The sequence below is a fragment of the Colius striatus genome, chromosome 22 (assembly GCF_028858725.1).
Source record: "Colius striatus isolate bColStr4 chromosome 22, bColStr4.1.hap1, whole genome shotgun sequence".
NCBI lineage: Eukaryota > Metazoa > Chordata > Aves > Coliiformes > Coliidae > Colius > Colius striatus.
Genome location: NC_084780.1, coordinates 4,063,534 through 4,087,367, shown reverse-complemented (window position 1 = coordinate 4,087,367; position 23,834 = coordinate 4,063,534). Strand labels below are relative to the sequence as shown.

The 23,834-nt window shown below is 49.6% G+C and overlaps 2 protein-coding genes across 3 annotated transcripts in view; one reads left to right on the top strand and one right to left on the bottom strand.

The window, feature by feature from the left end:
* Window positions 1-344: 344 nt before the first annotated feature.
* TAF8 (TATA-box binding protein associated factor 8) lies at window positions 345-7,074 on the bottom strand. The gene is made up of 8 exons (XM_062013562.1): window positions 7,030-7,074; window positions 5,461-5,617; window positions 4,886-4,984; window positions 4,543-4,605; window positions 3,814-3,938; window positions 3,398-3,545; window positions 2,482-2,624; window positions 345-2,030 (listed from the first exon to the last, which is right to left on the bottom strand). The coding sequence occupies exons 1-8, from the start codon at window positions 7,060-7,062 to the stop codon at window positions 1,887-1,889; spliced, it is 912 nt and encodes a 303-aa protein (XP_061869546.1). The 5' UTR covers window positions 7,063-7,074; the 3' UTR covers window positions 345-1,886.
* CCND3 (cyclin D3) overlaps window positions 6,861-23,834 on the top strand; it is a 51,476-nt gene continuing 34,502 nt past the window's right edge. Inside the window, exon 1 of one of the 2 annotated variants that reach the window (XM_062013560.1) lies at window positions 6,861-7,097. In XM_062013560.1, coding sequence (XP_061869544.1) covers window positions 7,074-7,097 — 24 coding nt within the window. In that variant the 5' untranslated portion in view covers window positions 6,861-7,073. Of the gene's footprint in view, window positions 7,098-8,168; window positions 8,317-23,834 lie in introns of those variants that run through there. The other variant, XM_062013561.1, reaches the window with a different exon arrangement.

Below are 23,834 nucleotides of genomic sequence, written 5' to 3'. Positions count from 1 at the left end.
CACCTATGACTCTGTTCCACCTGTAACTGGAGAAACCTTCTACTAAAGCTTTTGCAAAGCTGATGGGATTTCAAAAGGCACCTTGTTCTCACTAAACAGTTCTAATGAACCAAAAGTTTTTCTTGGAAAATTCCCAACCTTCTCAGCTATCAAGTGCTGCTGTGGAGAAAGGAAGAGATGCAGAGGAAAGGACAGGATTTCCTACTACCTGTAGACCCCAGTGAAAATAAGCTCCACTCAGGTGTTTTTCCACTCTTGAGACTTTAAGGACTCACTCAGTTTTGCTTGTAGGAGATAAAATTTCTTTTATTATGAACATAAAAATTACTATTTTCATTCTACAATTTTCCCCTACCCAGTGAGGGACTTTCAGATTACAAAAAATGCTTGAACCAAGTAAAAAATGATAGAAATTTTTCTATATACATACATACATACACCATGTCTCTGTACATGTGTTATTCTGTACAACCAAGGCACCAGCAGAAGTGACAATGGCACATGCAGGACTTTTTTCTAGTGATGTAATTTCAATTTTTTTGGCAGGAACACCTCCCTCCTCACCAAAACAATTCCTCCTTTTTATCTTCCTCCTCTGTGGGCGATGGGAGGCCTGTGAGGATATATCAGCTACAAAGAGGTGAACATGTAACTCTGATCTCCCTGGTGACTGCAAGACTTCTTGCATTCAGTTGCTGCTCTAGGAAACCACAAGCTGCCTGGCAGTCTGATGCAGGCAGTTTTTGCTGCCACTGCCAGCACCATGTTTTCATCCAGGAGAGATGCTTGGGAGACTGGACCAAACTATAAGAGTCTTTTGTCACAGAAATTTAACCCATATTTTGCCTAAGTAAAGGCTGAATGAAAAATAAAAGCAGAGCCCTCCAGAACCAGCTAACAGTTACAATGCACCCATCACCCCTCATTGTCACTGCTGGAATAGTCTTCAGCTCTGGGGAAATAAAGGGGAAAAAAACCAAACCAAAGAGCAACTTCTGCTGATAAAAGCCCATATTTGAGAATGGACAAACAAAAAAAAGTGTGATCAATAGCATGGCCTTGCAGACAGCAATCAATGCAGCTTTATTCCATAGTCCAAGTTTTTCAGCACAGCATCTTTCCAAACAGCTGGTGAAGGCGTGAAGTCTCAAAGGACTAACAATAGAACTGAAACACAGCCCGAAGCAGCTGTTAAATCTTGCCATTCATACTTCTACAAAATCATCTCAGAGCAGAATAGGGTAAACACCGTACTTAAAAGAGCTAAGTTAGAAGTGCAGCTGCAGTCAGAAAAGTGAGCATAAAATCCTTAGCTCTCTATTTACACTTCACTCTCTTACCAACACATCAGATGCCTTCATTTTATTAAGTAAAAGTCTGTTTGTTTTTACCTGCCAAGAATCCAAAGAGAAGAGACCTCTCTGGGATTGTTCTGTCTCTGTTAATACATGCTCCTTAGATTATACAGCCAGGCAGAAGTTTCTTTTCTAGCCTGCCAGCCAGCCACAAACTCATTATGCTTTTGTATTCTTGAGAGCCTGCTGGGAAACAGGAGCAAGAACCTTCATGTCCCCTGGCTCTTCAGAGACTAAATCCAGTGAGAACACACCAAAGTAAACGAGACAATCCCCACCTGTAACCCGGTGGCCTCCAATGGTTTTAAGGCAATTGACCATTGACCGTTCCAAGTCAGCGGGAGAGCAGAAGGGAAAGAGGGAGCATTGAAAGCCAGGATGAGAGTCTGTTCACTAGGCAGGGAGAGATCATTCTTCTGCCTCTGCCACGCAGCTGGATTGCTTCTCATGTCCTGCTTCATGCCTCAGCCACAGCAGCAGAGCTGAAGGCCCCTGGGTTTCTCTTCCTCTGAGCAGCCAGCTGGCTGCATCTCACTTCTTTCTGCGGATCTTGGGCTTTTTCACTGGCCGGAGGTAGGGATTGTCTATCACGTTCTCCTCCCCATTCCGACTGCCTGACAGGGAGGCATTTTGCTGTAACACTGAAGCATTCTCCTTTTCAGGCCCAGAATCATCCTGCCACATTAAAACAAAACCAAACACAAGTGTAAACAACCAAATTTAGGCTAAACCAGGCTTAGAAGTTCAAACCACATCGCCTGTGGGCAACACAGATAATCAACAACCAAGGCAGATAGCAGCACACAAGGAGCACAAAGGGCTCCTGATTTCTAACACAAGAAGATCCCCTGTGGGAACAACATGGGACCCTAAGACAATCCTCCTTCCTCTAACACTGAAATGAAGCTTGGACTGAAAGCTCACGATCCAACCTCATTTTGCATTGCACCTTGCAGAAAGTTACAGAACCATGACAACTTTTAGTCATTTACACTTGGTAAAACACACCTGCTCTGCCTTCTTCCACCTACTCTGCCCAGCTGCAAGGAAGACAGGCAAAGAACCAGGTTTCATAAGTTTAAGAATATGAGGCCCAAGAGACCTCGCTCTCTCAGGCTGGGCGTACCGTGCTCATGTGCAGGGGCAGGTTCTCAGTGTCTGTCTGGTCGTCTTGCTCAGATGAATCAGTTTCTTCCATCTGCTGCATTTCCAGCTCAGAAGGGAGAAGGGCTGTCAGGTAGGGTACAGTGAAAGGCCTGGCAGCAATCACTAGGGTCAGGGAAAAGGACACAGTCAGCAAGCTGGGAGAAGGTTCCTCAGGTCAGAGACTTTGAAGCACAAAGCCAACCAGTTACTTAGAGACCACTTTCTCTGGTTCTGGTTTTAAACACACACAGTCTTCCTGCTTCAGGAAAGAAACCCTAAAAGATGGTGGTCTCTGATTTCCTGTTTTCTGAGGCCTCTTTATGTTTCCAGACAAGGACAAGCATCATACCAACAGAAAAAGTCCTTCCTGACCTCCATAAAAGTTCAATTACCTCAGAGACTGAAGCATCACTTACTCCCCTTTAAGATAATGATATCTGTGTGGCCAGTGAGCCTTGGGAGGTGGGCATTCTCATCACTGCTTTGCAGACAGCAAAACAGGAAAACCTCCACTGCCCACCACAAAAATCTAAGAGAGAAGAGATGACTTGTTCCAAAATCACACAGGAGCAGAGACAGGCTTGGAATGAGCTTTGAATTTAGCACCTATAAGCCAAGGCCTTGTCCACCAGCAGATGGACAGATGTTACTCAGCCTTTGCTGAGGATGGAAGCCTACCATTTAGCTTTGATTCTTTGATTCATTTGGCTTTGATTCTGTTCCTCACTTCCATTTTAAACTGAAAACTCCTCATTCCCCAGCCTTCCAGCACCCAAGAAAGGCAAATACATCGTGATCATTCAGTGGCCACCTCCCACAGCAGTGAGAACTCCAACGGAGCATACACCCAGTTAGACAGCTGCCATGTACAGCACAAAGTGTCCCAGATAACTCACATGGGAATGTGCTGACATCATCTTTGAAGAGACTCTGTGTTTCTCCTGTCTTAGCCATGAAACGTGTGAGAGCTCTTTCCACATCACGCCGTTGAGACGCTGCCTTTTCCCGTAACACCTGATAATCAGACACCGGCTCCCGGTACGTCTGTGGAGCAGGGAGGAAGGTAAACAAGAACAAGGTTAGAAGTTCAAAGCACTCCTAGGATGCAGATGCTACAGGAGAGTGGTGACCTTCAATATGCAGTGATTTTCAGAGAGCCATGGGTGTCAATCAGAGATCTACAGCATGGGCAACCCACCAACAGGTAAAATATGAAGCCAGGAGAAGCAATGTTTTAGATAAATGGTACCAGCACTGCAGTAATACTTACACACCCCCTAAATGGCATAAAAGTCTTTTTCTTTTTACTCACTGGTGTCTTGATGTAAGTGTGAGGATCTGGAAACTCAGGGAAATGGCCGGGAATGTGGGATGGATGTGGCTTGTTCTGTCCAGCTGTCAGAGCTTTGGGAGTCACGGGCTGGTTTGTCACAGGAGCTACAGTTAGAAAAGACACACACACACCCCCAATCAGCCAGCTGCATTTTGCCAAGAGTTCATAGAATTACAGAATGGTGGGGGTTGGAAGGGACCTTTAGAGATCATCCAGTCCAACCTCCCTGCTAAAGCAGGTCCCACCTAGATCAGGTCCCACAGAAATGTCCAGGCAGGTTTTGAACACCTCTAGAGAAGGAGCCTCCACACCCTGCCTGGGCAGCCTGGGCCAGGCATAAAGTGCCAGCTTCCACCCAGCTGTGACCCATGTCTCCAGGTCCTACAAAAGGGACAGAGCACATCCCATGAACAATCGTTTCAGATTGTGTTTGGCATCCCAAAAGGGCACAAGGATTACTCGTGACTCCAGTCACCTACACAAGGAGAACAAAATCATCTTGAGGACACTCATATGCCATGAGGATGCTGAAGCAAAAGCAGAGGGTACCTTCCTCTGTTACACAGCCATTACAGGAGTCCTCAACACAAACTGCACTTCCAGGACCATTGGGCTGTATCATCCAGAAAAGCAGCAGCTCTCTGGATGGTGGCAGAGAGAAATGCCAAGTGAGTTCCAAGTATAAGAAGAGAAAGGTTTCCCACATACGGGCAGTGATGACCATCCTCTGCGAGCGCTTGGCATAGGCAGGAAGCGTTTCAACATTGAACCCTGAAATACAGGAGGAAACAGAAATCACACCAAGAGTTAACCCTGTCAAGAATCCCTTCTGCTAGGCTTCTCCAGAATCTCCTTTTCCCCAAGGGCTCCAAATTACATCAGGAAGAAAATCACGCACTCTGCATCTATTCACACTGCATACGCCTGCCTGAGGCCCAGAACAGTGAGCACCACACACACCAGAAACATGGGGGACAGGTTCTCCTACCCACACAGCACACTCAAACCTTCTGCAGTGCAGTGGAGTTAGTGACATCAGTCAACTACTCACCCATTTCCACCAGAGTCACCACGATATCGGAGAGCGTGGGCTGCGTTCGGGCTGTATGCTCACAGTAGGACTTGGCACTCCTGCCAATTTCAGAAATATCTGAGAGGAGGCAGCAAAAAAAACCATCACCACGTGTTTGATTCAGTGACCATACATTTATATCAGCCCAATCTTAGTGTCAGAGAGATGAGTGTTTAGCAAATGTTACAAGGAATGAAAAACTGAGCTCCCAGAAGGCAGCGTCTGACAGGCTGCGTGTCTAAAATGAAAACACGTGCAAAGTGTGGAGGCACCAAAGAGCAGAGAATCAGACATTTTCCATAGGTGCAAAAGACAAATCTGCATCACAGGCAGGACAAAAATGCAGCACTTGATCATCTCTTGATTTGACAAAAATAGGTAACCTGAGATCTGAGGCACCTCACCCAGAGCTGCCAAACACAGACACTTCTGCAGTCTGCAGCAACCACATGGCTGGAACTCTGTCTAATTTTCCTGTTTGTTCTTACAGCATCGAGCTTATTAGGAGAAGGAAGAAAGTTGAGGGGATCAGTGTGACTTTGCAGGACACTCACAGCTCTGCAACATCTCTGTCAGAGTCTCCACTGCTGCCTTTTCAGCGCTCTCGAAGCCGGCCTCTGTCAGCAAGGAGCTGACCACCACCTGCAGAGTCCTCCTGCGAGCCAGGTAGTAGTTATCTGCTGGTGTGGTTGCTTGCTTGCTGCCTGACCTCTGTGGACACAGAACCCCCCGCCCCAAAACAAGGGATCAATGAAATGAAGCCCAAGCCTGAGGGGAGCAGCCAGGCCTCAGCTCTCCTTGCCCTGAAGCAGGTTCTGAGGGCACTGCTGTGGGATGGGCTGTGTGACATGCAGGAGGGCTGACAGCAGGGCTACCTGTGCTCAGTGGGCAGGGGCCAGCCCTGCCTGTCCCCCACCACACACATGCACATGTACACACAGTATATACAGGCGGCCCACGGAGGTGAGGGAGTCACCATCCCTGGAGCTATTGCAAAGCTGTGGAGCTGAGGTGCCAAGGGCCATGGATTAGTGGTGGGCTTGGAAGGGTGATGGGAGGGCTGGGAGTGCAGCAGCTTCAAGGGCTTTTCCACTGAGCCAGCAATGTGCTCTTGTGGCCAAGAATGCCAACGGCATTCTGGGGGACATCAAGAGGAGTGTGGGCAGCAGGTCTGAAGAACGTTCTGCTCCCCCTCTGCTCTGCCCTGCTGAGGCCTCATCTGGAGACTTGTGTCCAGTTCTGGGCTCCCCAGGTGCAGAGGGACAGGGAACTGCTGGAGAGAGGCCAGTGCAGGGACACCACTGAGGGGATGGAGCATCTTCCTTATGAGGAAAGACTGTGGGACCTGGGGCTGGTTAATCTGGAGAAGGCTGAGGGGGGATCTCATTAATATTTACAAAGATCTCACTGGTGGGTGTCAGGAGGTTGGGGCAGCACTTTTATTCTGTTGTATCCAGTGACAGGATAAGGGCTGATGGGAAGAAGCTGGGACACAAACAGTTCCATTTAAACATAAAGAAAAAGTTTCAGTGTTTCAGTGAGGGAGCCCTGGCCCAGGCTGCCCTGGGCGGTTTCCAAACCCAACTGGACACGTTCCTGTGTGACCTGATCTAGGTGGGACCTGCTTTAGCAAGGGGTTGAGCTGGATGAGCTCAGCAGTGCTCTTCCAATCCCCACCATGTCGGGATTCTATGATATACACGTACAGCTGCCCACACACATATGCAGACGTGCACAGACACACTCACGCGTGCACAGACACACTCACGCGTGCACAGACTCACGCACGGACACGGCGCTGCAGGCAGCACCCACGGCCGAACGCCCTTAGCGCCGCGGCCCCTTTAAAAAAGCCGCGCCGGGCGCAGCCCCGCCTCCCCCTGCGCCAGCCAATCCAAGCGGAGCAACCCGAGCCAATCAAACCTCGCCGCCGAGCCCCGCCCCCTCTAGCCATTCAGCCAATCAGCGCCTCGCTCCCTTCAGCCTCCGCCTCGATGCCTCACGGACGGGCCGTAGCGGCCGCAGCGCCGCGGGAGGAGCAGGCCGCTGCCGTTCTGTTCAACCCCCTCGCTAGAAACCTCCTCCGCGACGGCCCCCCCGTCCCGGCGAGGAGCCGCCGTTACCGTGCCGGAGCTACCGGACGCTGCGTCGGCCATCTTGGAGCCATATGGAGCTTGTGCGCACGCGCCAGGTGCGGGGGGGTGTGTCCGTGACGGGGCAACGGCGCGCGCGGGGCATTGTGGGATTTGTAGTGTTGGGCGGGAAGGCGCGCGCTGGGGCTGCCGCTGCTCGTCCGCGGTGGCCACCCGCACTGAGCCCTGTCCCACAGCGGTGTGCGCACGGCAGTGCCCGGGGCTCTCTCCTACAGAACCGCAGCCGGCTTGGCCCGCTAGGCGTAGGTGCGGGCTCGTACGTGGGCTCCGAGCACTGGCTGCAGCCTCAGGGCCCGCCTGGTGCCGTGAGCCTGCGGGGCGAGGGTCGCAAAGTTCAGATCGCCCCGTTCCGAGGCTCGGAAGAGCACCTTTTCACAGGCTGGATCTGAGGAGGAGTTTCTTTGCTGCAAGGGTTGTGAGGCATTGGAAGGGGCTGCCCAGGGAGGTGCTGGAGTCACCGTCCCTGGAGGAGTTTTAGAGCCGGGTGGGTGCTGCACTGAGGGAAGTGGGCTGGTGGGTGATAGGGCTGGGACAGAGGCTGCACTCGAGGAGCTGAAAGGTCTCTTCCAGCCGAAATGATTCTATGATTCTACCTTGTTCATCCCCCGAGATGCACTGAAGCCTGTTGTTTTCTACTTCCTCTGTGGGCAAGTAGGGGCAGAGCCCTCAACTTGTCTCTACAGGGCAACCAGGAGAGCAAAAGCTGTCATGGCTTTGCCTTTGCACTAGAAACGCTCCCTTTAGGAAATTATTTACTAAAAGAGCTTGAAAAGTACTGGTAGTGTGCCAGGAACCCTGTAACCATGGGAGCATTTAAGGTTTTCCTGTTGTAAGCAGTATGTACCTTTGTTGAACCTTGGTGTACCAGCTCATGAGCTCCGATCTTTTGATCAAAGCTTTGGTGGCAGTGAAGTGTTTCAGAAAGACAGAACAGGAAAACCCCACACTACAACTCCCACCTCTTGTTTCCTGTTTTAAGTACATGTGTGGGAGAGCAAGAACATTGTAAGAACCAATTAGTGCTTGTGAGAGAGGGGGGGAAAAGGTGATGTAAACAACAGCTGCCACGCTGGAAATTAAAGGTCCTGATCTCATTTGGTTTGGATGGCAGCACAGCTTCCACAGGCTGCTGGCTTTTCAGCAACAATAGCAGCAGAATGCATAAACAAACAGGGAAAGTGAGGAGGCAGAGGAAGGTGGAGGTTGGATTGTTCAAAGCAAACATGCCTGCAGAAGGAAATTTCTTGATCATCAAAGGTAGGAGGCAATATAGCTCCAGAGACTGAAAATGTGATGTAGAGGGCCATGTTATACTTTATGTGCTCAGGGACAAGCAAAAATGTTGTCAGAGGGCTGGTGGAGCATAATCATGACAAAGATATTAAAAGTACCTTGAAATGGCTGGGTGTGAGGGGGCTGGTGCTGACTGGGGATCTTGCTGCACTTTGCTGATGTGAATTCCCAGAGTCAGTGTTCTGCCAAACCGTGAGGCAGCGCTTTGCTGGTGCTTGGCAGGGAAGCCTGTCTCTGCCAGGGCTTGGTAGCAGAGGTAGGGCAGGCTCTCAGCCCCATAAAATGTTAAGAAGACATGTAGAGCTGTGTTTACAGAAATACTGAGCCCCTGTGGCTTCCAGTTGAGAAATCTGCACACTAGTTATTGTAGATCAAGCTGAAAGAGAGGGGATAGGAGTGTTTATTTTGGGTAGGTTGCAATTTGCTGGGTAACTTTTGAAGTGTCTGACCCCAGTTGTTTGGATGGAAAGGGCAGTGAATGCTGATAGGCCTGGGCTGAAAGCATCTGTGCAGTGCTGCTGCAAAGAGGGGCTTGGGCAGAACTTGAAATGTGTGTAGGAGCACTGGGGGAGTTTCAGAGTGGTTGGTACTCTGCATGCATAGAAGCACCATGCCTCTTAGTCTCAGCTTGCCATTAAGTTAATTTTACAAGTTGTTCTTGTAGCAAATCCATGGGATGAGTAAATGGGGAAGCAAGTGTGGACAAGTGCATTTGCTGATGAATCACAGAATCTAAAGGGTTGGAAGGGACCTCCAAAGCTCATCCAGTGCAACCTCCCTGCCAGAGCAGCACCACCTAGAGTAGGGCACACAGGAACTTGTCCAGCTGGGTCTGGAATGTTCCCAGAGAAGTAGTCTCCACAGCCCATCTGGGCAGCTCATTCCAGTGCTCCCTCACCTCAACAGGGAAGTTTTTTCTTGTGTTTCTTTGGAACCTCTTCCATTCCAGCTTGTGCCTGTTGCCCCTTGTCCTGTCATTGGACATTGTGGGCATTGGAGTACTGAGTAAGGCAGCATTTTCTTCTTATAATTTAATATGTCAGCCATCCCACTCAGCAGGGGGAAAAAGAAAAGTGATTTGTGGTGTGGAGCTAGATCCTGAAATGCTTTGGGCAGAAGAGAGGTGGGGTAGGGCCACGGTGCAGAGTGTGGGGGTAGCATACACGTGTTTGAGATGTGTGCAGGTCAGGACCTCAGGCTGCTCTCACCTCTGCTACTCCCTCATCTCAGGTTCTTTTGCTCCTCTATGGAGTGAGGAGGATGAGGATATTTTTTAGCTGAGTTATCTTACTGAGCCTGTGAGGGGTGCAACATAAACACAGCACATCATAATTTATTAGTAACTCCTGGTTGATTTATTGTACAAGGAGAGTCTCTGTTTGCTCTCTTGTCTTCAGTACTTTGTATTGCCACTTTTCAGCCAGTTTTTTAACAGCACTTGCCTAGAATGAAACAAACCTGGTGTTCAATCCCTGCCTTTGAGAGTGTTTATGCATTTAACTGCTTCATGTAAAACATGGACACAATGCTGAAGAATGCTGAGACCAGCACCCTTCTCCTATTCTGTAGAACTGACTGTTGATCTGTTGAGCCACTCAGCTTCTCTGCGCTCTCATTTTATTCTGTGTGATGCTTGTCTCTGTCTATGTGGATAAAGGGCATCCAGGGTCCTCCTGAGCTGACCTAGAGCATCTTTCTGGGAGCTTGAAAGTGAAGAGGCTGAGCAGTTACTGATAACACTGGCATAGTCTTTCTTCTTTCAGCTTTTGTAGGAGAGAGGCCCTGCAGAGGTAAGAACTCAGACCCCTCCCATCTGTCAGCAATTCCCAGCTGGTTCGTTTAAGTTGCTCTGAGCTGCCCACCTCCCACCCAAGCACTGCTGAGGGAGCCTTGCCTAACCTGGCCTATATTCCCATCAGAGATCAGACACCCCACATGACAATTCAGGTTGGAAAGGACCTCAGGAGATCTCTAGACCAGGCTTCTGCTACAAGTAGACTCAGCCATGAGGTCAGATGAGGCTACCAAATGTAAACTTTCCTGTGCCCACTTGTCTCATTCATCCCTGCAGTGAGGAGCAGAGGAACACTGGCCAGTGTAGCTGGGCTCCCTCAGCTCAGGCAGACTTCATGGAGTTTCCCCCAGGTGCAAGCTCCCTCTGCAGCTGAGAAATCTGCCTGCCGGGACAGAGGCGAGGCCAGTGTAGTGCCTTCCCTCCCACAGCCCGCACACGTGCCCCCAGGCAGGGTCTGTCCCTCTGCTTTGTGTGTTGTGCCGCCTCCTCCCCAGGCACAACCCTCCGGTGCTGCCCAGGCACCCGCTGTCTCCTTCTCGGGCTCCCGTTATGGAGACGGTTGTTGCAAAGGAGACTGCTGAAATTCCAGCATGTGCATAGGTTTCCTGCTCTGGCTGGTGTGTATCCCCCTGCTTTTGATGCCTTTTGCTGATTCTTTCCTGTGTGTGTTGCATTACCCGACTTATTCATGTGTGGGAGCTGTTGTGTAAATAAGGATACTTCAGAGCTCTGTGCTGCCTGCTTTTTACTCTCTTGAGAATATTCTTTTTAACTCCTTCCCAAAACTTCATAGACAAGTTTCAGAAAACAAACTTGTTTAAATCTCAAGCCCTTTGCACTCCAGGGGCTTTGCTTTGGGAAGGGAGAGGTGGAGAAAGTCCTGCAGTGAGGGATGCTAGGGGAGGCTGGCTGCTATGGTTAGTGGGGCAATGCACAGTGTTATTCTGGGCTCTAGTCCTGGCTCTGCATCCAGTCTGCTGAGTAACCATGAGCAAGTATCTGCTTCTCCACACTTCATTTTACCATCTCTAAGTACTGGCATTCCTCGTGAGATGCTTTCAGAGCTGATAAAAAGTAGCATCAGGCATTCACATATCCTTGTTGATGGTGCAGTACCCTTGGAAAGCTCTTCCCAGAGCAGAACAGTCCATGTTGGACTCACTACAAGCAGAGTGTCCAGAGCCTGGCAGAAATCCACTAGTCCACTTGCAGACAGTCCCCAAATCCTGGAACCAACATCACATCCCTCTTAATGGTCTGGGTACATAATTCTTCCCTTAGGCACAGCTCCTTTCAGGCTGGTGGGGTCTAAAAAACCTGCATAAAGGTCCAGGTACTCAGTGATTTCAGTCTCTTGTATGTCCCTCTGTTCTGAAGTAGCAGCTAGAAGCCACTACAGGAGAGTAGCCAGCTGAGCCAAGAGGAGGCTAGCAGAAAAAGAGCACTTCAGTGCCAAGCTAAAAGATGTTGCCATGCATCCAGTTTGGAAGGGACAGAATTTGGAAGCAGAACCATGCTGGCAGTCTGTGTCCATAGGTGGAGGGAGGCATCTTTGTTCGGGAGCCCGTGTGAAGTGGGAAATGCCGTTGCCACTGGAAGAATTTGCCAGTGTAATGTGCCAGTTTCCTCTGGAGTGCTGCGAAATTGGTCCTCTGGCAGCAAAACAAAACCAATGCAGGATGGTGATAGTCTGTGTGCCTTCCTGGGCATGTTGTGTTTTCCCAAAGGTTGGAACCTTTCCCATTGTTGCCAACAAAAAAGCCCCCACTTTCACACTGGTGGCAAACTGAGAAAGGAAAAAGTGTATGTGTCTTTAGTCTGGATCATAGAATCACAGCATGGTGGGGGTTGGAAGGGAGCTTTAGAGCTCATCCAGTCCAACTCCCCCTGCCAAAGCAGCTCCCACCTAGATCAGGTCACACAGGAACTTGTCCAGGTGGGTTTTGAAGACCTCCCAAAAAGGAGCCTCCACACCCTCCCTGGGCAGCCTGGGCCAGGGCTCCCTCACTGAAACAGGGAAAGAGTTTTTCCTTATGTTTAAATGGAACTGTTTGTGTTCCAGCTTCATCCCATCACCCCTTGTCCTGGCACTGGATACAACAGAAAAAAAAGTGCTGCCCCAACCTCCTGACACCACCATTGAGATATTGGTAAATATTAATGAGATCCCCCCTCAGCCTTCTCTTCTCCAGGTTGAACAGCCCCAGGTCCCACAGCCCACACTCCCTGGCCCTGTGCCCACACTCTCTTGCTGCCCCCAGGCTGCCATTGGCCTTGCCCACGAGGCCACGTTGCTGCTCATGGGCAGTTTATTCTCAACCAGCACTGCCAGATCTGTCTCCTGGAGCTGCTCTCCAGCAGGTCACCCCCAGCCTGTCCTGGTGCAGGGGGTTGTTCCTCCCCAGCTGCAGGACTCTGCCCTTGCCCTTGTTGAACTTCAGGAGGTTCCTCTGTGCCCAACTCTCCAGCTGGTTGAGATCCCAGTGAATGGCAGCTCAACCTCTGGTGAATCACATGCAGATTGTTTAAAAGAAGAGGTAGGAGTTGGGGTTCCCAGTTGTGTTGACATTATACAGTTCTGTCACCCCAGACAAGAAGAAAATTAACCTTGTTGAGGTCCAGCTGAATAGTTACTCTGATGTGAACAGTCCTAGAGGGGCAGCTGTAAAGCTTGTTGAAATTCATATTGGAAAGAATAATGGGAACTACTGACTCTGGAGCCTTTGGGTAGGGAAAGCCCACCGCTTTTTTGAGCCAGGGAAAGTGCTCAGCCATAGCAGAAGAGACTACAGAGGCTGCTAGTATGACTTTGATGACTTTGAGAGAGGTGATTAGTCAGATGGAGCTTACTGAGCTCAACATAGGGCTGAAATTTTACAGCATGAGTTAGACAGAAAGCCAGGCCAAATGATCTAATGTCCCTCTGTGCTCTTAAATTTCACTGTACCTTTGGTATGCCAGAACAATGTGCCTTGGAGAGGCCCAGTGCCAAGGATGGAGCTGCTGCAGGTTGGCTTCCTCGTAGCATCCAGCCCCAAAAGGCTGCTGGTGCCACCTGCACACTATGGGGCTGCTCCAAGCCACCCCAGGCCTGTTGCCACCAGAGGGCACGTTGTGCCCAACGTGTTCTTAGTTCTGAGCAACTCAATTCTGAAACCAAAATTGCCAACAGTGATTTTATTTAGACTCTTACACCCTTGAGCTGTCAGGATGACACCAAAATCCTCCCCACTCCCATTTGTTGCTGGAAAGCTCCTATAAGCCCCCCCCCCCTCCCCCCTTGATTCCTTGCCTGATGAGAACTGAGGGGTTTTGTCCTGTGGTGTGACAAACACTTGATATGCAGAGGAGCTGCTGCTGGGCAAGTAGGGAATTAACAGCACATCTGAGAGTGGGTTTTTTTCTGATGGCATTGGCTTATCCCTAGCAGAAATGAACACTCAGATGCAGAGCTCACAGCCACGTTGCTGCTATTGTTTTTTATTCTTTTATTTACTATTTTGAGCCATATTCTTTGTTTGTTTGTTAGGGTTATTATCCTCCTCTCTAAAACAGTGGTGTTATTGTTGGCAGTATACATATGTGTTAATTAAAGCCTCTTGAAGTAAAAATCCTGGCAGATTTCTTCTTGCTGGTTTTGTTATTTAGTAGGAGAGGCTGATCCTTGGCCCTGCCTGGGCTCGTAGGGAGGGGTGGGAATGCACATGAGCTCTCTGGATAGTGCTGAGGAGTCACATCTGGAATTTCCATTCACCTTTTAAAGAGATGTAACATGCACAAGGGGTGGAGAAGAGTTTCCAGAATGCAAAATGCATCTCATTGTGCGAGTCAGGCATTGTAGCCATGGAGGTTCTCAGTGTGAAGCTTGAAGCCATTTAGTCAAACCTATAAATAATCACAGGGGGAGAAGGTGCCTGGTGGTAGAGGGCTCTTTGATGTAACAGCATCCTAACGAGATCCAGGTGCTGGAAGTGCAGGTCAGCACAGTTAGAACAGGAAATAAGATGCATCTCTATATAGGGGAGTGTAATTGGGCTCCTGAAGGGTGCAGTGCACTCCCAGAGATAGCAAGAGGAACTGTCTCTCCAGAAGGTAGTGCTGTAGTTTATCTGCAGGCAGCTGAGCTAGACACAGGAAGCTGTGTTTATAGTCAGCTCCTAAGCAGGCAGGCAGAGCTGATATCCCATCTGAAGTTGTGCTATCTGACAGTGTATGAGCTGGAATTAGACCCTGAAAGGTCCCTGTCTCTTCTCCTTTGATACTTAGGCAGGCTGCCTCCACCCAGTGTCTCCTGCAAGTTTTACTCCTTAAAGACAAGCCTGCAACAGCAAGGAGGTCCCAGGAGCATTATTTGGTCAAACTGGAATGTCAGAGCATCTTTATGGCTTAAATCAGGCCTGGGGTGATTTTGGGGCCTTTTATTTCAATACTATTCAGCTGATGTAAAAATTGTCCCTTCCCATTTCACCAGCTCATAGCTGTTTCTGAGTCAGTGCCATGTCTAATCCACCAAGCATGTAAACCCACACCTCCAGCCTGTCCAGAGTCTGTGCTGCCGAGAACTATTGCAGCTCTCTGGTCAGCTCATCCCGCCTCAGCAGTGACTCAGTGCATGTTCTCCTCCATTCTGTGCCTGTTTGCCTGAAGCTTTAGGGTCCAGAGGTGATGATGAGTTGGCTTAAGTCAGCCTTCATGCAAGTGATTAGATGTGAACTGTATTTTCTAAGGAACAACAGATGTCAGGGCTTCCTGAGAGAACAGGCAGAGGAACACTGCCAGGCTTAGGGGATGCTCCCTGGTGCAGATTCTGACAGACAATGCAAATGTTCCTCACCTTTCTTTCTGAACTAGGGAGGATAACAAGTTCTCTCACCAGTCTTACCTGCAAGCTGTCATTCTGACTTCTCATTCTTGCTTTGGGCAAACTGTTTTGGACAGCTGCTTTGGACACACCAAGTGCTGGATGTAACAGACACTGATCACAAAATCACAGAATCTGAAGGGTTGGAAGAGACCTCCAAAGCTCATCCAGTGCAACCCCCCTACCAGAGCAGGACACCTAGAGTAGGGCACACAGGAACTCATCCAGCTGGGTTTGGGATGTCTCCAGAGAAGGACACTCAGCCCCTCTGGGCAGCCCCTTCCAGTGCTCCCTCACCCTCACACTGATGAAGTGTTTGGCATCAGGAATGCTGTAAATCAATATATCCCTAATTGTTCCAGGGAAAGCCCATGGCATGTTCAGCAGAGAGCCAGTACTGATCCTGCCCAGCCCCTCTCCTGCCTTGTCAAAGGATGACAATGATGTGGCTACTGGAGACCCTTCAAACCAGCTACAGGGACTCTGGGGAAAATGCATTGCCTGTGCCCCTAGCATGGATTGATCAACCAGAGCTATATATCCAATGGGAAACTTTCTCAAGCCTTGAATCCTCTTCCACATCTTTGTCCAAGAAGTGGTGAATTCAATGCACAATTGCAGCAAAGCCCAAGTTATCCTCTGTATTCAGATTTGGTGTGTTTTGCCTTGGGCCATGAACCCACTTCCCACCTCCAGTATGTGCCTGGCTTAAATGTCATCTTCAGAGGATCAGATCTTCAGGCTGTCAGAGGAAGTACTGCACAGCAAGGTGGGCACTGTCTCTCTTGTAAAGCAGATGTCAGCATTAAAGCTAGGCCAGGACAGTATCTGCCTCCTGCATGGTTTTTGCACGCTTCCCTCTGTGGCTAACAGCTTGCCAGCTGAAGCCATCTCTGCACTGAGCCAGAGCTGCATCGCATGTGCCTTTGATATTGTGCAAAGAGTCAGGTGTTGCTGCTGGTCCCACAGGGTGACAGCCTTACCCCAGAGCACCAGCCCCAGCAGCTTGCAACTCCGAAGGGGCCACTTACCACATTTGGGTTTCTTACTGCTGGCTTTGACAAATACTGCTCTCGCTTCAGGAAACCACACGGTGGGTGTTGCCTTTCAGGGCAGGGGTGGGGGAAGGAATCCTGCTCCTCCATGCACAGACCCAGGGATGGGGCTGGGGTACCTGTGCTCTCCAGTCTGGGCTGTGGGTAGCTCCTCTATCAGAGCAGGGCAAAGCTGCCCACACTTTCTCTGGCAGGTACCATCCAGGGCCAGCATGAGTAATGCCTGCAGCAGAACATGAGCCGTGCTGTGTGTGGGATGACTTGGCTCTGCTTCAGAGCAGCACAACACAAAAGCTTGGAAAATTCTTTTGGGCTGTGTGGTGTTGCCTATCTCAAGCTGGGCTTGAGGTCCTTTTTGGAGCTCTTCCTCTTCCCAAAGGATGGGGAAGCTGTTTGGATGGATTCGGAAGAGCCCATGTGCCTCAGCTGAGTCTCATGCATGGACATGGCTTGCTAAAACTCTCCCAGACTGGACTGAGGAGAAACCTGTGGCCTTTGGAGATGCTTCCCACATTGATGGGTGACATGGTGCAAACTCCTCTGCTGTTGGGGTGCTATGCAGCTTTAGAGGACCTTGTTCTGGCCCTGTCCTTGGTCTTTGCATATCACCAGTCACGTTCCTTTTTGCACTCTTGTTTTCCCCATCTTCAAAATGGGGTTGGGGGAAACAGCTTAAGAACCATCAGATTTGACTGGGAGAGTTGCACAGTTAAGGCATCTGCTTACTGTTACAAGAGTGGGTGACAATAATGGGCTTAAGAGAGACTGCTGTCACCTTTATTTGCCCACATGCTGCTGTTTCTTAGGAACCCACTTTGTGCAAGTGCCTGCATGTGTTTATTTGAGCTCAGAGCCTGATGAAAGTCACTTTTTTTTTCTTCCCAGTGGGATCTTAGAAATAGAGAAGCAGTAGCAATGGATGACATGTAGAAACTTCTGTGAACTTACAGCACCTTCTCAACAGGCTCCAGCTGAGTTGAGAGCGTGGGTTTGGATGATTCTTGTTTGATCAAATCCAGCTCCTTGTTCCCATTTTCAGACAAAATGAAAATTGTCCCTTTCAGGGCAAGGAGATGATAAAAGAGTCTTGCTAAGAACAAAGCCTGAAGTTTATTCATCTGTGCTCCAAAAGATATCTTCAGGGAGAAGGGAGTCTTCTTGAAGAAATCCTGAAACAGACTGTTGGGAAGGAGAGGAGAGGGAGCTTTGTTAGATCACTTGAAGAGCATTACTTTTCTTTCAAGGAGGTTTTCCTTTTTTCCCCCCATGGCCTTGATTTCAGGAGGAGCTGGAACGCTCAATATCTCTACAAATCACACACCTTTCCACAAGTGCTTCCTTTGCCAGCACAGAGGCATATTCAAACTGGAATGAGATGCTTTAGTATCTTTGTGCAAATGAGTGGAGAGGCCTGGTCAGCCATGGCTGCCTGTACCTTCTTCCTCCACCTGCAGCCGTGGAAGAATTCCATGGAGGCTGCTGAAAAAAACCTCTCTGCCCTCTTCTACCTGTTCTCTCCTCCTTGAGAAGAAAGGGAGGCTCCAGAGCATGTCATAGGATAAGCCTGAGCTGGGAAAATGGCTATTTTCTCCAATTAGCTCTTCCCACAGGAGCCTGACCCAAGGGCTGTTACTCTGTGGAAGTCTTGAATGAGTCAGACCTAATGGGAACTCAAAACTGAATCCCACCAGGCATGTGCACTCCTCAGGCCCTTCACATTAGTCAGGCTGAGCAATTTGTTTCTCTTGGGGGCTTCAGAAGCTGCAGCGAGGCACAAGGGGTGAGGCAGAGATAGAGGGTGGCAGCAGCTGTTCAGGATGTGTTGCTGATTCTGTGACATCTCCCACCCTTTTTGGAAATTGAGAGTTTGTAGCAAGACAAAGAAAGAAAGAGCCACTGATAAAGCTTCCCATAGACCACAGCCCTGTCCTCAGTGGTCTGGGACCCACAGCCTGGCTGTGGAGATCTGCACCAGCTGGGAGACAACGATAGGCTTCACTGCTTATTCTGTCTGTTCACCTCCCAGCTCTGGGCATGGGGTCAGATATCATCTCCTTTCCTCCTTCATGTCTCTGTCTCTTCCTCTCTAAGTCTGAAGTTGGGTTTTTTCCATAGCCTCTGTTAACTTGCCCTGGCAGAGCTTCTGGTTTGGCTTTGCTCACTGACCCTCTGTTGTGCAACTCCCTGGGGACTTGTAGCCTTGGTCCCATCGAGGGTCTCATTTAGGGATGGGTGGCTGGGAAATCCCAGAGTATTCCCTGTCCTAGGAAATGCAGTTTTGAAGAGGCAAAAAAATCCTGAAGAACATATTTGCCTAAAAACTATTGACACAGGACCATGTTCCCTGGACAAAGTTTTCCTCAGAACATCACTAGGTATCACTTGTCTGTGAGGACAAGAAGATGCTGGTGTCACCCCAGGAATGATGTTTCAAGGGATGGTGGCAATAGGATACCTACTGAAGCACAGTGGAGAGGGTATTTGCTGGAACTCAGGATGATGTGCCTGTGTGCCAGAGAAGTTGCTTTGTCTGGGAGCAAGGAAAGCTGCCCCTGGGGCAGATCACAGAATCACAGAATCTCAAGGGCTGGAAGGGACCTGCAAAACTCATCCAGTGCAACCCCCTGCCACAGCAGGACCACCTAGAGTCTGGATCTGAGGTGTTCCAAGAGACGTTCCAAGCTGGGTCTGGAACGTCTCTAGAGAAGGAGCCTCCACAGCCCCTCTGGGCAGCCCCTGCCAGTGCTCCCTCACCTCAACAGGGAACAAATTCCTCCTGCTGTGTCTCTGGAACCTCTTCTGTTGCAGCTTGTGCCCGTTGCCCTTGTCCTGTCATTGGCCATCCCTGAGCACAGCCTGGCTCCAGCCTCCTCACACCCACCCTTGATGGAGTTGTAACATGAACGAGCTCACCCCTCAGGCTCCTCTTCTCCAAGCTGCAGAGCCCCAGCTCCCTCAGCCTTTCAGCACAAGGCAGATGCTCCACTCTCTCCAGCATCTCTGTGTCCCTGTGCTGAGCTCTCTCCAGCAGCTCCCTATCCTTCTGCAGCTGAGGGGCCCAGAGCTGGACACAATATGTACAACAAGTTTTCTGTGTCTGAAACTATCTAGTTTGTCTGGAGGGAAGGTGATCCCTGAGACTTGAGAGAAACAAGACTTATATTGGCCCATGGAGACAGGTCTGTGCTGGAGAAGGCTCCTTGGCCAAGATCTGCATTGACTTCAGAAAGAGTTCTATGGGAGACCATGGGGAGTCTGGTAGTGCATGCATTTCCTCAGCCTCACCAACAACATGGTCACCTTTGGGGTAAATAGTTAAGACTGGGTCTCTAAAGGTCTCTGAGTTCCCACAGCCCAAACAAAGATCCTGTGGCTTCAGGGTGTAGGGCAGGCTATGGGGCTCCTTTCACATGCAGACAGACAACTGTCACCACGTGTCACTTTGTTTCTTCTTCTTTTGCTAGAGCAAATGAGGGGAGTCCTCACATCTGTCTGTGGCAGTTAAACAGGCTCGATTTTAATCACAGACTGATATAGGATGCAGAGAGAAAGGAGGAGAAAAGGGTGAGAAACACAGAGCACCTGTGTCCCCCAGGGCAGCGTGGTTCTGGGTCAGGCTGCACATGCGGCTCGGCCAGGGCATCCACAGAGGCTGCAGGGCAAAGTGACTTGCCCAGATCCTGCCCTGGGAGAGAATCAGATGGTTGGGACCTTCTGCAAATGTTTTCTGCAAACCTACATGTGAGTGGAGTGGAGTGGAAGCATGACAAGGACATTGCAAAGAAGCCAGGGCTGGCAGGGAGGGTTTGTGCTGATTCGTTGAGAAGTAGGAAGCATCTTCCAAAGGGGCATCTGAGTTGAAGACAAATCCAATGCCTCAGCTGCCTCCTAGAAGCCAGGAAATCTCTTCCCCCCTACCTTGAAAGCAGGTTGCTCCCCAGCTGTGTGTTAAAGATTGCCTGCTTAAGCAGCTAATTTGTGGAGAACAGCCAGATGAGCTGGTGGTCTTCATGTTCTGGCTGTACCCCCAGTGTCAGGGTGAGCACCATCCTTCTAGGCCAGGGCAGAAAATCAAATGGGAGGGAAACCCTGAAAACTACCCTCCTTTAGTGGCATTTCCCATCCTTAGTGGGAAGGATGGTAAAACTGTGACTTCCCAAGCTGAAGGCCCCAGGTCAGATCTTTTTTGTACAGTTTACAAAGAGCCATGGCAGTGTTGATCCTCTGAGCAAAGATGTGTCAGTTCTCTGGGATGTCCCAAGTCAGGTGGTTTCTTCAGCATGGATCTCCGGGTTCCCTTGCTGAACTGCACCTTTCCAGCCCTGGTCTGGCAGGGTCACAGATATAGAGGTCACTGTGTATCTGTTCCCAGCTGCAGAAGAGATTCTCAGGCTGGCAAGCAGAAATGTCCCATCTGGGTGGAAAATACAGAAGGCCCAAAAGTGGTGAAACTTGGCTTCCCTGTGCTGAGTCCCTTGGAATTGGGATTTTGAGGCTGAGACACAGAACTGGGGAAGTGCATGCAATCACTGAGGAGCTGGCTTAGCTCAGCAGGAGCCAAGTGTTCTGCTGAGAGGGTGATGGGTTTTGCCATCTAAGCTTGCACTCGGTGTTTTGCAGCGGGTAAGCATGTTAACTGAGACAGCAGATTTTCCTACCCCTACCCCCTCTCCTCCCTCTCCTCCACCCCCCAACCTGGTTATCAATGAGAGCAGATTTGACATGTGATAGGTCCCAAGATGAAAGCAATGTTACAAGAGAATGTAAGCAACAGGGGACTCTGGGAGGAGAAAAAGCCCCCAGGGAGTGATGCAAGGCATGACCAGGGTATCTGGTGTCAGGCCCAGCCGCTCCTTGGCCCCAGGTGCAGCTGGGAGGGGAAGAGGCCTCCCTTCTGGAAAGGGTTAATGCCAGCACTGCTGCTAAAGACTTTGGAGCCCTTTTTGAGAGTGGTTTTGAAATCTGATTGTCTTTTTTGCAACCAAGTGAGGTTTTTATCAACTTCCCATTTGAAAGCAAAAGAGTTGGTGCAGGAGAGCAGCACCTTGTGTCCTTCTGCCCAGCGCCCTTGCTGTTAGGCAAGGTAACCTGTGTGCTCACAGTGCACGAGCCACAGCTTGGAGATTAAGGTTTAAGGATAAGGAACAGCCCCAGAGTTCAATGACATAAAGGGTCCTGGTTTATTCTTTGCATCAGACACCAGGCCAGCCATGCTGCATGTGCAGCCTGTTCCTGGTTGCTCACTGCAGCATCACTGGTCTCATCTCACCTGTGTGCAGGGTTGAGCTCTCCATGGCTAGTGGCCTGTGTCAAACTCCTTGTGCAAAGCAGCAAAATAACTGTTTGTGCCTCTGTCTGTAATGCCCAGATGCTGAGACCTGCACCAGTGCCTGAACTCCAAAATTGATCAGGGCCTAAATCAGCATTGTGTGGGCTTGTAGCCTGACATCACCCATACCACCATCATGAGAGGTGAGGAGCAGCACATCCCCATGCAGATGCCTCCATCCTGCATTTCTATTTGAACTCATGACAGAGTTGTCTCCAGGAGGCATTTTGCTGGCACAGGGCAGAGTGGGGCAGGTTCCTTACTTAATACAGATCAACATGAATCCGCTTGCTCTAATCCAGGAGCTGTTTGTATCATTCCTTTCCATATGCCACTGGGATTTTTCTCTTGCAAGGGTTTTTCACACAGTCTGTTCTAAACTCAAGTATTCAGGGAGCTGTGCACTTCAGGCCAGCTCAAGTTTCTATAATGCACATGTTTTATGGGGGAGCTAGGCCCAGGCAAGCACAGATGGACTCAAGGCTTATGGAAAGTACCTTTCAAACCAGCCCTGTTTAGATTTCCAGCCTGAGCCAGAAAATAAATAAATAAATGAAGATGGGAGGTCTGCCCCTTTGAGTTTCTTTGGGTCTGTATTTAATTGCACTGACAATCACAGCATGGGCCAGCCTCTGCATTGGAAATACCCCGGAGAGGCTCACATTTTGCAGAGAGTTCCCCAAATTCTTCAGCTGGGGCACTGACACTTCTCATCTTTGCCCAGAAACGAGCTCAGCATTTTACACTTATCTTGCATAAAGCCTGTAGTGGCTGTTGAGGCCATCTCTCTAGCCCTAGCAAGTAGGGTACAATATCTAGGTCACTCGCCCTGTGTTGCATGTCTCGATCCAACACAGAGGGGAGTGGAATCCCAAATCACAAATGGCATCAGAGCAAGCATGGAGTTCAGAAAAGGGGGACTCAGCTCTGCCTGGCCCACACACAAACAGCTAATGGAGCACAAGAGCAGTGGTGATGGCACCAGAGCTGTGAAAACCTTCTGTGCTTACAGCTGTGCAGAGAAACTGCTGAGATGTACGTTGTGTCGTGTTCATGCCACCGCCTTTCTTCAAAGGTCTTGTGCAGCATTTGTTTTCTGCCTCATTTGCAGTTGCTTTCCAACTCTGATGTGATTGCTAAAGCTCTTTGAAACTGGCAACTTGCAAAGCTGAAGAGTTAAACACGGGCCCAAGAGTTGGGCCTAAATACAGCAGGCCTCTTGGGTGGCTGAGGACTGCCAGCATAATCTCTGCTCTAAAGCAGTGGCTTGCAGGTTTAGCTCAACATCATCCACAGTTCAACCAGCCCCATGTTCCTTGGGCACTTAGCTCTGCCTGTGAGGCCTTGGCTGAGCCACATCTGCAGGTGCAAGAAATGATAAGAGATGGGGAGAGGAAACAGGTCTGTCTTTAGGGCACCATTGTAGTTTTCAGCTGTGCATCCAACCATCAATCTCTGCAGGTGAGCAGAGATCGTTGCTGAGCATCTATTTTCTCCTTAACTTTTACTGTGCAGGAAGTAAATAAACACTTATGCATGCTCCTACCATATCTGTCAGGTAGTGACGGGTAAAAGTAAGTTTGCATATTGTGGGGCTCAAATCTGCTTCATGTTGCACATGGGGGAAGTCACTGGGGTCTCAAGGGTGTAACTGATGGCAAACATCAGCCTTGTCTTTAAGCCTTTTAGTATCTCACTGTCTCAGCTGCTGGCACATGGGGATGGTCCCCTGTAGCCCTGCCACTACTAGTCATAGGCAAACCTTCCTGCTCCTGGGTGAGTGGGGGCTGAGTGTGCTCTTGCTCACGTCAGGGAAGGGATCATCCAGGATTTTGATGGTTATGACTGCAAAAGACAGGAGGCTGGTCTTTGTCTAATCCCACCTAGGAGGAGAGCCCTGTCAGGTTCAGAAGTATAAATGCACTGTCCCTAGTTTAGAGTTTATTAGCTAATTAGGACCAACTGTAATCTCAAGCAGTGTATGAAGCTCTACAGCTCTACAGCTTCTGTGGACACCTGACTGGTACACAGAGCTGAGTAAATCCACAGACCCAAGTAGGAGTTTCCAGGGCATGTAGTTAGTGTTGCTGGTGCCTCTGGTTGATGTGTTCACAGTAATAGCTGACACTTAGATGAATGTGTCTCCCCTCTTTCAGACAGATCATAATCTGTCTTGAAACAATTCATGCAGATACTTGGCATGGCTTCCTAACAACCCAGTAGCAGGGGATGGTGATACAGAGGAGAGCACGGCTGGAGGAGGGAGCTGCCCTGGCAGAAGACTGAGGAGTTTCTCCAAAAAAACCCCACATTTCCCTGTGGAGACCAAAAAAGTGCAAATATTATTACTGGAGAGTATTGCAAATCACTTGCTGTAACAGCCCCAGCAGCATTGCTCTCAAAGCACTGTACACACAGACAATAGGGCAGAATGAATTTACT